The sequence below is a fragment of the Rhinoraja longicauda genome, chromosome 28 (assembly GCF_053455715.1).
Source record: "Rhinoraja longicauda isolate Sanriku21f chromosome 28, sRhiLon1.1, whole genome shotgun sequence".
Taxonomy (NCBI): domain Eukaryota; kingdom Metazoa; phylum Chordata; class Chondrichthyes; order Rajiformes; family Arhynchobatidae; genus Rhinoraja; species Rhinoraja longicauda.
The window spans coordinates 28,067,546-28,082,071 of NC_135980.1; the positions used below are offsets into that span (position 1 = coordinate 28,067,546).

General features: G+C 43.7%; 1 protein-coding gene across 1 annotated transcript in view; it reads left to right on the forward strand.

Moving 5' to 3' along the window:
- timm44 (translocase of inner mitochondrial membrane 44 homolog (yeast)) overlaps positions 1 to 14,526 on the forward strand; it is a 78,180-nt gene that overhangs the window by 49,237 nt on the left and 14,417 nt on the right. Inside the window, exons 10-11 of the mRNA XM_078423607.1 lie at positions 743 to 793; positions 5,127 to 5,216. Coding sequence (XP_078279733.1) covers positions 743 to 793; positions 5,127 to 5,216 — 141 coding nt within the window. The remainder of the gene's footprint in view (positions 1 to 742; positions 794 to 5,126; positions 5,217 to 14,526) is intronic.

The window sequence follows — 14,526 nt, forward strand, 5'->3', positions numbered from 1 at the left end:
GACAGACAGATTCTCTTGAAAGAAGCAATGGGTGACTTTTCGGGTCGAGATCCTCCTTCAGACTGAGTCAGGGGAGAGGGAGATACAGAGACAATAAGGAAGTGTAAGGTGTGAAGACGAGACAAAGGAGGTGGTGATCAGGGAAAATGTAGAATAGATCATTGTTAGCTAGGAGAAGATAACAACAAAACAAACACAGATAAAATGTAATCGCGGACAGTGAGACTGGTCGAAGAACAGGGAAGAGGAGAGGGGATGGAGAACAAGGGTTACTTGAAGTTAGAGAAGTCACCCATTTCTTCTATCCAGAGATGCTGCCTGTTCCGCTGAGTTACTCCAGCATTTTGTGTCTGTCTTCGGTTTAAACTAGAATCTGCAGTTCCTTCCTACACACCTGTCAAAGAGAAACTTAACATTTCAGGTCAAATTCCACTTCCCTTTCCACAGATACGCACTGTTGCCAATATTTTATACTCTATTTTAAAAATCCCATCATCTGCGTTTCTTAATTATTTTCCTTTACATTTATGAGATCAGTGAGCAGTATATATGGATGACAACATAATAACAGAACATAGAACAGTACAGCACAGTATAGACATAATCTTCAAATACAGATCAGAAATTTGAGATCATTTATTGGAGCAGATGTTCCAGGTCTGATTGCATTGATTTTACTAATTGAGTAACTCTTAATATTGATGCAATGAGAATATAACCGGAAATCTCTTTTGTCTTGCAGGCTATGATGAGAGGTGAACTCGATGTTTTGAAGGATTGGTGTTATGAAGCGGTACGTATGTTAGTCAACCAAACCCCTTTTGTGCTATATAATAAGAAGGAACTGTAGATGCTGGCTTATACCAAAGAATGTGGTGGAGTTACTCACGTGGGCCAGGCAGCATCTCTGGAGAAAGTGGATAGGTGACGTTTCGGGTCTTTTTAGGACTAGGTGACATTTTGGGTTGGGTCCCGTATCCATTTTATCCAAAGATGTTGCCTGACCCCCCTGAGTAACTTCACCACTTTCTTTGGTATAAACCAGCATCTACAGTTACTGCAACAATTTGTGTCTATCCCTTTTGTTACACACACACACACACTTGTTCAACAATACAAATCAGAAGAGGTTAATGATTTAATCCTTGATTCAACCGATCATAACTGTGACAACAGAAAGGGTTCCTCAATTGACTCCATAAGAAGTGAAAAATCAGACAAACACCCTTCCAACCCAGGATCACGGACGGTGACTCCCTGTAATGTGGATGTTGTTTGAGAAAGGGAATTAGACTTGGCGGTGCGCTCCTCTTTGTGAATGACCAGTCTCGATGCACTTGGCCAAGGTACCAGAATGCCAGTCGAGACAAATGTTAATGGGAGTCACTTTTTTGGCTGCCTGCCACTGTAACTTTCTCTTTTTTTTCCTAATCAGATGTGCAGCACTTTGGTCAACGTGTGTTGTTTTTAAATGTGCTATACAAATAAAATTGACTTGACTTGACTTGACTTTCAGTAGGGGTGAAGAGGAGAGAGGATTTTTTTAAAAAGCATGTAAGGCTTTAGTTATTTATCCCATATTTGGAATGTTTATGAAGATTTATTTTTAGTGCAATGGTACTTGAGTTGTTAGCTGATGCATATCATCAATTGAATGCAGTTTTGTGTGAACGTAAAACCTGAAATACAGTTGGCACAATGAGCTTGTCAATTGTGAATCATTTTTGCTAACAAGATGCATGTTTCTGGTCCCTGCGGAGAGAGGAACTGTTCTGTGCTTTCGAGAGTGAGCCTGTTGTAAGAGAGGCAGTGATTACTTCTTGATAGCAAGTTGGTCTCTAAGGGATTTTGACATTTAAGATCACGCATCACCGTAGGTTGGGACTGCGCGATGGGATTTGATAATGAGCACAATAGGAGGAAATGCTTCAAAGTAATTTACTTTTTACAGCTCATTTACGGTTACTCGACACTGAAACTCTGGAATATGCATTTATATCCTCGTAATTAATTGGCTTGAGTTGTTCAATTGTCGCTGGTCTGTTGTTAGGGATTATTTAGGGAAACTGATCAAATGGTGTTTTCAAAAAAAAAATTTGGAGTTTTAAAAATCAGGTTATTTTAAAATTTGAAACTAAACTAAACTTTTTCTTCTGTGGGAGAGTCTGAAGAAGGGTCTCGACCCAAAAGGTCAGCTATTCCTTCTCTCCCGAGATGCTGCAAGACCCGCTGAGTTACTCCAGCATTTTGTGTTTACCTTAAACTTTTTCGTCAATGTGAGCAGTGAAAATGCAAGAAAACAAAATGTTGCGTTCATATCATATAATATAACCATATAACCATATAACAACTACAGCACGGAAACAGGCCCGTTCGGCCCTACCAGTCCACGCCGACCACTCTCCCTGACCTAGTCTCATCTACCTGCACTCAGACCATAACCCTCCAATCCCCTCCCATCCATATAATAAAATCGAGCCAGCCTCCACCACATCCACCGGAAGCCCATTCCATACAGCCACCACCCTCTGAGTAAAGAAGTTACCCCTCATGTTACCCCTAAACTTTTGTCCCTCAATTCTGAAGCTATGTCCCCTTGTTGGAATCTTCCCCACTCTCAAAGGGAAAAGCCTACCCACGTCAACTCTGTCCGTCCCTCTCAAAATTTAAAAAACCTCTATCAAGTCCCCCCTCAACCTTCTACGCTCCAAAGAATAAAGACCCAACCTGCTCAACCTCTCTCTGTAGCTTAAGTGCTGAAACCCAGGCAACATTCTAGTAAATCTCCTCTGTACCCTCTCCATTTTGTCGACATCCTTCCTATAATTTGGCGACCAGAACTGCACACCATACTCCAGATTCGGCCTCACCAATGCCCTGTACAATTTTAACATTACATCCCAACTTCTATACTCGATGCTCTGATTTATAAAGGCAAGCATACCAAACGCCTTCTTCACCACCCTATCCATATCATGCCTTTCATTTTGTTCATCAAATTTCAACGTCTTTTACAGCAATGGCTTTCTTCTGAGGCACTGCGGGGAGGGGGGCTGCAATTATATTTGAAGATATGAACAGCCAATTTGTTACAATAAAGTCTCACAAAAAGAAATGGGTAAATACATTTACTAGTCTGTCTTAGGGTAAAGAATTGATCTGATGAGTTATTGCTTGAGAAAGCTACATCGACCAACTCTACCAACTAGAATGTCCCTGTGGTAGACCTACTTATCATCTCAGCATTTCACCCAATCTCCCAATGGCATCTAACTAGGTACATCCCTCCACGTCGACAAAGCTGCCTTTTCACCGTGTAGTCTGAATTTCGGGTCTCGGCCCCAAAGGTCACCCATTCCTTCTCTCCAGAGATGCTGCCTGTCCTGCTGAGTTACTCCAGCATTTTGTGTCTATCTTCACTGTAATCATAGATCCCTCCTCACCATTTTCTTTGTACTTTGATTCCCCCCCCCCCCCCCCCCCCCAGAAATTCAATCAGTTGTTAGGTTTCCTGAGAAAATATGTGGATTTGTCACCATGTCAAGTTCAGGTCTGGTGGGGCATTGATTCTTCCTCTTCCACAACCATCACCAATTCCGTACATATTTTAATTCCACATCCTGCAACTGATACGATGCTGGCCTTCAGTCAACCAACAATCATCAGCTAATCTGTCATTTTTGCTCTGTTGTCCTGCTCTGTCTAAGACAGAACAGGTCAACTGAGCAAAAAAAGACGGATTAGTTGACATTGAGGTGGTAATCCTTCATGGCCAACACTTAAACCTTGACAACCCGAAAGCAAACTGACCTCTTGGTTTGCACCTGGTCGAGGGAGGGCAGGAGATGAACGATTCGGAGCGGATGTCTCAGTGTGCACCTTTAAGCTTGCCAAAAATGATGGGAAGCAAAGAAGTAGAAAGACATTGAAACATTACTGTTGTATCACACACTGCTGCTGCGTCAATTGAATAGCATGCCATCCATCTGCATGTCTTTTATCACTTTTCCCTGCCTAATGGGGTGTGGAATAATTTAATTTTATTCAACAGAAACAATAAATCTGCAACCATGTAAATAGCACAACTAACCACTGATAACACTTGGGGTGTGACTGAATCCATTCTCGCTGACATTTATGGGTTCTGCTTTTCCCATGACTGAATAGAGAATAAACAGACAAATTGTGTTACAGACTGCAAGCGGGGAATGGCATTGAGGGTGAGTGGTGTCGACAACGGTCTGAGTTATATCAGGAGCAGAATGGTTCCCTTTACGTTTTGCTGTCATGCTGATAGACACGAGGAATTGTGGGAAATGAGGGAAGGGATATTTTACTGACACATGAATAAAACCTTATGCCTAAAGTGTGAATGCTTGATAATGCAAAAACTGTTGGAAGCCTTAGCCTTCATTTAATTCAGGTTATTAGCAGGTCTAGTAATATTTAATGCTGACACTGAGTACTTGATACTTGAATGATACAGTTACATACACCGATCAGCCAAAATATTATGACCTGACGAGCCAAAACATTATGACCACCTACCTAACATGCTGTTGGTCCTCCGTGTGCAGCCCCGCACTGTGTATTGTGACACATTCCTCCCGTGACCACCATTAAAATTTTCTGTGACTTGTGCCACAGTCGACCTTCTGTCGGTTCGGACCAGGCGGGATAGCCTTCGTTGCCCTCGCGCATCGATGAGCCTTGGGCGCCCAACACCCTGTTGCCGGTTTGTAGTATGTCCCTCCTCGGACCACTGTCGGTAGGTACTCACCACTGCTGACCGGGAGCACCCCACAAGCCTTGCCATTTCAGAGATGCTCTGACTCAGTCGTCTGGCCATAACAATTTGGCCCTTGTCAAAGTCGCTCAGGTCTTTACTCCTGCCCATTTCTCCATCATCCAACACATCAACTTCAAGAACTGACTGTTCACTTGCTGCCTAATAAATCCCACCCCTTGACAGGTGCCATTGTAACAAGATAATCAATGTTATTCACTTCACCTGTCAGTGGTCATAATGTTTTGGCTGATCGGTGTATATTTGTGTGTGTGTGTCTAGAGAGTTAAATGGATTGATATGTAACAATAACCATTGCTTTTCTTTTTCTTACATACAGACTTACAGCCAGCTTGCACAACCCATTCAACAAGCCAAGGCGATGAACCTTCAGTTCCGATCCAAAATACTTGACATTGACAATATTGATGTAAGTTCCTGGCTTCATTAGCAATCTCTACCAGCACACTGTGCAGCAGTAGATCCATTCAGTATCGTGTAGCTTGCATCAACATTTTGCTGTTGGTGATCTGTGATCTGGTTATTGGATTTCTGGAATAAAAAGTATTTAATTTTGCTGTACAAAATCATGAGAGGGATAGATCGGGTAGACGTACAGAGTCTCTTGCCCAGAGTAGGGGAATCGAGAACCAGAGGACATGGGTTTCAGGTGAGGGGAGGGGGGGGGGGGGGATTTAATAGGAACCCGAGGGGTAACTTTTTCACGCAAGGACTGATAGGTGTATGGGATGAGCTGCTGGAGGAGGCACTTGAGGCAGGTACAATCGCAACGTTTAAGGAACAATTGGGCAGGTGCATGGATAGGACAGCTTTAGATTTTTAGATTTAGATTTAGAGATACAGCGCAGAAACAGGCCCTTCGGCCCACCGGGTCCGCGCCGCCCAGCAATCCCCGCACATTAACACTATCCTACACCCACTAGGGACAATTTTTACATTTGCCCAGCCAATTAACCTACAAACCTGTACGTCTTTGGAGTGTGGGAGAAAACCGAAGATCTCAGAGAAAACCCACGCAGGTCACGGGGAGAACGTACAAACTCCGTACAGGCGGCACCCGTAGTCAGGACCGAACCTGAGTCTCCGGCGCTGCATTCGCTGTAAGGCAGCAACTCTACCGCTGCGCCACCGTGCCTTTAGAAGGATGTGAACCAAATGAAGCAGGTGGGACTAGTGTAGATGGGACATATTGGCAGGTGTGGACAAGTTGGGCCGAAGGGCCTGGATTCCACGCTGTAAGACCAGATGACTCTATGACCAAACTATAATTTCTCTCAGTTATAATTTTATTATAACAAAGGGAGACAATTTGGGAAATACGAAACAGGTGATTTAGCTCCCAAAATAAAATCATAGCAGATTATTGCATGGGAGCTGAGTTACAAGTCAGTGAAGGGGTGCATTCAACTAAATCTCTCAATGCACCTCTCTTAGTCAATCTGTAGACCATCACTGAATTAATATAAACTGCCACCGTTTGTAAGATTTATTCCGAAAATCCCGTTTGTGTCCTTGAGATTAGGCAATTGAGGTCATTTGTCATTGTCATCACAACACAAATAGCAGATAGGGATTGGGTCACAATGTATGATGGCTGTTAAATTATTTCTGTCACTGGGCTGCTGATATTTATTACTTCAAGACAGTTGACTCGGGATCATCCCCAGCTGCCTGTGACAAGACAGTAAAATGATTTCCAGGAGTCAGGCTTCACCAGCACTGAAGTGACTGTGCATAGTAATTGAAAGTCAGACCCATTTTAAATGAATAACAAGCACGCCCTCCACCGAATACTTGGGCGCTCTGTGGCCGTAAAGCATACAATCTTTAATTGAATACTTGGACGTAGAGACCGGCAATATATTCTGGACTTAATTGAAAACATTTCAGTGGTGAATCTGTGGAATTCATTGCCTCAGAAGGCTGTGGAGGCCAAGTCAGTGGACATTTTTACGGCAGAGATAGATTCTTGATTAGTGCGGGTGTCAGAGGTTATGGGGAGAAGGCAGGAGAATGGGGTTAGGAGGGAGAGATAGATCAGCCATGATTGAATGGCGGAGTAGACTTCATGGGCCGAATGGCCTAATTCTACTCCTATCACTTATGACCGTATGAATATGAATAACTTTTCATCTAATATTTGGGGTAGCACGGTGGCGCAGCGGTAAAGTTGTTGCCTTACAGAGCTTGTGGCGTCGGAGACCCGGGTTCGATCCCAACTACGGGTGCTGTCTGTACAGAGTTTGTACTTTCTCCCCGTGACCGCCTGGGGTTTCTCCGAGATCTTCGGTTTCCTCCCACACTCCAAAGACGGACAGGTTTGTAGGTTAATTGGCTTGGTATAAGTGTGAATTGTCCCTAGTTTGTGTAGGATGGTGTTAATGCGCAAGGATAGCTGGTGGGCACGGACCCGGTGGGCTGAAGGGCCTGTTTCCGCGCTGTATCTCATTTGTTAATTGAGTTTCTGAATGTACCTTGACCATATTCTAAGTATTTGATCATTGGGCAACCAAATGCTCAGCTACATTTACTAAATCTTCAGTCATGCCTTAACTGAATGTCCGACACATGATTTGAATTTTCCCCTGTTTGGAAAACAGTCTCTGATCATTATCTGACGTCTTTTGAAAGAAAGGTATTGGTGCACATTTATCTGATTGTGCTGTCATGGTGTTGTGATAGATTTTTTTTAAACCACAGTAAAGCTTGAGAAAAAGAAGAAAGAGAACATCCATATAAATGAAAGGAATAGTAAAGTAATGGTAGACACAAGGAACTGCAGATGCTGGCTTGCAACAAAAAAAAAGATACAGAGTGCTGGAGTAACTCAGCGGGTCCGGCAGCATCCCTGGAGAATATGGACAGGCGATGTTTTGGGTTGGGAGCCTTCTTCCGACTGGGGTTATAGTGGGGGGAGAAAGCTGGAAGAGAGGTGAGGGTGGGACAAAGCCTGGCAAGTGATAGGTGGAAGATAGACACAAAACGCTGGAGTAACTCAGCGGGTCAGGCAGTATCTCCGGAGAAAAGGAATAGGTGACGTCACGGGTCGAGACCCTTCTTCAGACTGGATACAAATGAGGGGGCGATTTAGTTGGCTGATGGTTGGACAATGGCAATAGACAATAGGTGCAGGAGTAGGTCATTCGGCCCTTCGAGCCAGCACCACCATTCAATGTGATCATGGCTGATCATTTTCAATCAGTACCCCGTTCCTGCCTTCTCCCCTGACTGCGCTATCCTTAAGAGCTCTATCTAGCTCTCTCTTGAATGCATTCAGAGAATTGGCCTCCACTGCCTTCTGAGGCAGAGAATTCCACAGATTTACAACTCTGACTGAAAAAGTTTTTCCTCGTCTCCGTTCTAAATGGCCTACCCCTTATTCTAAAACTGTGGCCCCTGGTTCTTGAATCCCCCAACATTGGGAACATGTTTCCTGCCTCTAGCGTGTCCAACCCCTCAATATGTTTTGATAAGATCCCCTCTCATCCTTCTAAATTCCAGTGTATACAAGCCTGGTCGCTCCAGTCTTTCAACATACGACAGTCCCGCCATTCCGGGAATTAACCCAGTAAACCTACGCTGCACGCCCTCAATAGCCAGAGATGAAAAGACAACGAGTGTGAAATAAGGATCAAAGAAATGTGAAATGTGAAGCCAGAGGAAGGAATACTTTGAAGATGGAGGGAATGGGAAAGAGAGAAATGGGTGCATGCCCAGGTGGGACACAGGGAAGAGAGGGGGTAGACGGGGTGGGGAATTAATTATCTGAAATTGGAGGATTCAATGTTCCTGGCTTCAGTTTGAAAAGTACCACAGCAGAATATAAGGTTCGGTTTGTAAAGTAATGATGATGTGTAAACCTGAATTTTTAAAAATCTGGTCAGTCAGCGAGCGGAGGGAAATGAACAGCCGACGTTAGAGGTCGGGACCCTTCATGTGGATGGAGCACAAACAACCCATCAGATTGTGTAGGAAGGAACTGCAGATGCTGGTTTAAACCGAAGATAGACACAAAAAGCTGGAGTAACTCAGTGGGACAGGTGGCATCTCTGGAGAGAAGGAATGGGTGACATTTCGGGTCAAGACCCTTCTCCAGTCTGAAGAGTTACTCCAGCTTTTTGTGTCTATCTTCAATCCATCAGATTGTTTGCTGGTCCAGATTCCAGGATCTATAGCCCCTTGTCCCTCCCTTATGTACACAGAGTTGGAAAGCTTGATTAACAGGGTCTTAATTGCAATTAGAATGAGAGCAAGAGAATTATATTTGTTTATTGTACGTGCTAGTTGTCTTGTAAATACATGACCAGTAAGTGGTTTTTGGTTATTTAATTCTTCCAGTGTTTTAACTCAATATTTCTAACGTAGTGTTTTCAAGATTAAACCAGATGCTGTCTCTCCAGAGTACATTCTGTCTTGAAAAACATTCTTGCCAAACCTTTAGACTCGTATAGCAGTGCAATTTAAAAGGGCAGAATAGACAGGACTTTAGACAAACCGGCAATACAAGGTGAAAATGTTATGATTAAGAAAAGGCATTGTATGCAGAAATGTGGAATTAGAGGAATAATTCAGGATGTTAATAGTAAAATAAACAAGGAATTTAGAAGATAGACACAAAATGTTGGAGTAACTCAGCGGGACTGGCAGTCTGAAGAAGGATCTCGACCCGAAACGTCACCCATTCCTTCTCTCTGGAGATGCTGCCTGACCCGCTGAGTTACTGCGGCATTTTGTGTCTATCTTTGATTTAAACCAGCATCTGCAGATCTTTCCTACACAAGGAATGTAGAAGAATGGCTTGAAAGAAAAAGAATTAGATGCATGAATTAAACTGCATTATATTTGGCAACAAAAAAAAGGCAATAAAAAGCATCTGCAGATGCTGGTTTACACCAAAGATAGGCAGAGAATGCTGGAGTAACTCAGCAGGTCAGGCAGCATCTCTGGAGAAAATGGAGATGCTGCCTGACCCGCTGAGTTACTGCAGCATTTTGTGTCTATCTTAAGAAAGAAAATAGGATTTTGCTCTAACTGGCTAAACAAGGACTCAAATTTATGAAAAGGATGTTTTTCAGCCCTTCATGTCTGTGTTAGTGACAGCTCTTTATTTATGCTGCCTACTTTAACAGCATTTGTTGATTGATTGGTGCTTGCATCCTGATTTTACTTTTGTTTGGAACGGTTTTTTGATCGACTACTTCCTGCATTTACTAAAATGGATGAACAGAATTCTCCGTACTCTTTCTTTTTTTTCTCCCTTCTACATTTTCAAAGGCAGGTTCCTTTTTATTAAAGCAAACTTGCCACTTGCCCTTTGGAGGCTCCCAGCTCATTTGATCTCTCTTAAGGGCAAAAAAGAGGAATCCTCTCCTGTCTGTCTGGCATGGAAGCTCTCAAGCTGTCTGTTGGATATGTGTCTCAGAGTGGTTTTCTCCCCCCCCCCCCCCCATCCTCCCCACATGACTACGCCAAGTGTTTTGCTTTCTCTATCTTCCACTAACAGCCTCGGCAAGGCCAGCAGCATAATCAAGGACGAGTCACACCCTTGCCACCCCCTCTTCTCCCCTCTCCCATCAGGCAAAAAGGTGCAGAAGTGTGAAAACGCACACCTCCAGATTCAGGGACAATTTCTTCCCAGCTGTTATCAGGCAATTGAACCATCCTACCACAAACAGAGAGTAGTGCTGAACTACTGTCTACCTCGGACTATCCTTGACCGGACTTTGCTGGCTTTACCTAGCACTAAACGTTATTCCCTTATCATGTATCTATACACCATAAGTGAATTGATTGTAATCATGTGTTGGGGAAAAAAAACTGCAGATGCTGGTTCTCCCACTAGTCCTCCTGTCTCCGACTACATCCCATCTTTGTCCCGCCCCCTCCCCTGACATCAGTCTAAAGAAGGGTCTCGACCCAAAACATCACCCATTCCTTCTCTCCTGAGATGCTGCCCGAGCCGCTGAGTTACTCCAGCATTGTGTGTCTACCTTTGATTGTGATCATGTACTGTCTTTCTGTTGACTGGTTAGCGCCCAACAAAAGCTTTTCACTGTACCTCGACACACGTGCCAATAAACGAAACTTCTCGCATACGGGAAGTAATTTTATTTATAAAATGAGCTGCAGAAGATGAATGTCAATGTTATTCTTACACCATCTTGTCTGAGGTAGATAAGTTGATTATTTTTGCTACAGAGCGGCCGATGAGATTGAGAAAATTAAGATTCCTGATTTACTTTCTGAGGTGACTTTTATTCAGTTTAGCGGTCACATTTCTCTTTTAATCTTCTTAATGGCCAATTTCCCCTAGGTGCTTTGAATTAATGCTTTGCTTTAAAAGTGCTTTGGGAGGAAGCCTTAAAGGAATTTATCCATCTAGATTCAACCTTGAAGGCAGTGTCAAGAACTTACGGCGATCCAAAAGAACGAGGTGGTGGTTTCTGCAGGACATCATTCACTGCGATGTGGCCCCTCCAGTACCCCACCCCCATCCGCCACGTTAGAACCCCCTTCCGTTGACTCCATCTTTGCTCTGCCTCAGCAAGGCCACCAGCATAACCAAGGACCAGTCTCACCCCGGCGCCTCCCTTCTCCCCTCTTCCATCAGGCAAGAGGTATAGAAGTTTGAAAACGCATACCTCCAGATTCAGGGACAGTTTCTTACCAGCTGTTATCAGGCAACTGAACCATCCTATCAACAACTGGAGAGCGGTCCAGAGCTGCTATCTACTTAATTGGAGACCCTCGGACTATGTTTAATTGAACTTTACTGGACTTGCACTAGATGTTTTTCCCTGCAACATGTATCTGTACACTGTGAATGGCTTGATTGTAATCAAGTATAGACTTTCTACTTATTCACAAAATGCTGGAGTAACTCAAGAAGGGTCTCGACCCGAAACGTCACCCGTTCCTTCTCTCCCGAGATGCTGCCTGACCTGCTGAGTTACTCCAGCATTTTGTGAATAAATCGATTTGTACCAGCATCTGCAGTTATTTTCTTATAGACTTTCTACTGACTGGTTAGTATGCAACAAAAAGCTTTTCACTGTGCCTCGGCACATGTGACAATAGACTAAGCTAACTAACTAACTAACTAGAAGTTGGCACCCAAAATTTTGTTTACATTATGTCCGTGTACCATAGATTTGCCACGGGAATGAAGCCAAGTAAAAATAAATTTTAGAAGAAAGCATTAAGGCCAAGGGTACTCAACTGATAAAGTACAATCTGCAGAAAATCAGAAGTTAGTTCTTCAACATTGAAGAGAGGGTCTTTCAGCAGAATAACCGACCTAGATTTATGCAGATAATTTGCACTTGTACCCAAACCTGCTCAGTATGTGGAGCCTTACTCGTTTTTGGTTTCAAATCTTCAGTATTTTTAGTGTTTTGCTTTTTATTTAGTAACCATATTGAAGTAAGGGGCTGAGAGCATCATGTCAGATTAATTGTATATAAGAGCTCATTGTTAATTAACGGTTTTAAAGTGATTGCAGTTTTCCCAGTGCCTTTTTTAAACCCTGGCTTACTGTGCACGATTAAGATCAATCAGAAGTTTACTCAGTATATAATTGTCCTTTGACTTTATTGTCTTTATTTTGTTCACTTAATTGTTTCCCTCCTGGTGACAAACCTACTCTGTGGCTGAAAATAGTTTCCCTCTCCTTCTGCCACTTTCACCCTCCATAAACAATTTAGCTCACTAAATCTTACACATTCTGGATTATTTATCCTCAAATTCTTCTCTCTTAATTAAACATAAATGTTTCATTCTTCTTTCAGAGTACAAATTGCTGACAGTCCAAGTTATGTCAGCTTCCCCTTTCAAAGGCAATGATACCCTGCAGCACTGTGTGCCAAATACTAGTCGGTGCTTCAGAGTAATATCTTTTGCAGATTAATAATATCACTCAATGGTTCAAAGGTGCTATATTGTCACGTGTGCAAAGTGCAAACGCACAGTGAAATTATTTTAGTTTAGAGATACAGTGCGGAAACAGGCCCTTTGGCCCACGGGTCCGCGCCGACCAGCGATCCCCGCACATTAGCACTATCCTACACCCACTAGGGACTATTTTTACATTTACCAAGCCAATTAACCTACAAACCTGTACGTCTTTATTTTCTTACAAACAGTCCAGTAGTCTCACTACACTGTCCCCGAATAGCTATTGTACAGAGATAGTCTACTGAGCCCACTTGCAAGAGGTGCCATGTTTTCGCGCCATTTTCCAAGTTAAGTCCGCGCTCTAGTTGTTATGAGGGGTGCCCGGTCCAGGCGAGCCCCAGACCGCTATGGGCCTCCAGCCGTCGCCTTCCTTGGTCGACCAGCCTTGGTCGACCAGCAACCAACGTCCCTCTCCTTGCCCGTCCACCTTTGTACCCCGGGGGTGTCTCCTGCAGCTGTCCTCAAGGACCTCTCCTCTCCAGCCTGCCTCGACCCTCTCCCGCCGCGTCCGTCGTCGAGGCCGCCGGCCTCATCCTCCCGCTCTCTGGTCTTCGGGGGACGGGCAGCGGCAGCTCGGTGGCTCCCCCTGCAGGCCGTGGTCCGCTCAGTGACTCCCCCTGCAGGCCACGATCCGCCGGGTCCTCCGAGCGCGGGCCGACTCAGCACTTCCCCCTGCAAGCCACGGTACGCCACAGTCTTGCGTCCAGCCACCGTCTATGCCGGCCACCTTTCCTGCAACTTTTTCCAGACTTACAACGGTCCAGGAACCCAATGTTCTTCCAACTCTTCCTATTTGTTTCACACTACCATGAGTGCCTTCATCTCGCCTGTCGTTAAGCTTTGAAGTTGCCTTTCTTTTAAACTTCTCAATCTCCCCACTCTCAAGAAGCTATGTAAATGCTATCTCTATGTCAAAGTATTTTGCCACCTAATTTCTCCTCTTTTAGCTCAGTGTCAAATGTTATCTAATTTGACACTTATGAAACGCCTTGAGGCATATTGTTACATCAGAGTCCTCCATAAATGCAAGTTCTTCCTCTGCACTGAAACATTACATTTCAGCTGCATGGTGGTATAACAGTAGAGTTACTGCCTCACAGTGCCAGGGACCCGGGTTCGATCCTGACTCGGTGGACAGAAGGGTCTGTTTCCACGCTGTATCTCTAAAGTCTAACTAAGTTTCTGTAAAGTATCAGTGATTGTTAATTGTGAAGACTGAGTTTTAATGGACACAAGTCTAAAAAACAAAGACACTTGGGAAATAATAGTGTGGAGTGCATCTTCCGAGAAAAGCATTCATCCTGAAATCAGTATTGCATTCGCTATTTTACGCAGACCCACCATGGCATTCTTGATTTGCAACAGCAAAAGACCCTGCAAAAAATGTTTGGTTCCATACAGGACTTTAACCTGGATTTGAGCTTGGCACTGGAAGGAAACAATGAGCAGGAGGTTGTTCTTCACTTTTCTTCTTCATAAATATGGCTTATTGAGCAGAAAGGAAACATTTGCAAACATCCAGCTGTGATGAAAGAGTTTCCAGTGCTCAGCAGTTTATTTGACAGTCACTTTCCAAACATTCTTTGCATCCAAGTCACGACAATAAAAACATGATCACAGCATTCATCTGTGATAATGAGCCTGCTGTGACATCTCCTGCTGATAAAGACGCTCTTATCAAATATTCTAAAATGTTTTGCAGCCAAATTTCAGTAAATCGTTGCTTTATCAATTTGCGAGTTATTGTGGGTTTTGAGTGAGTTGTC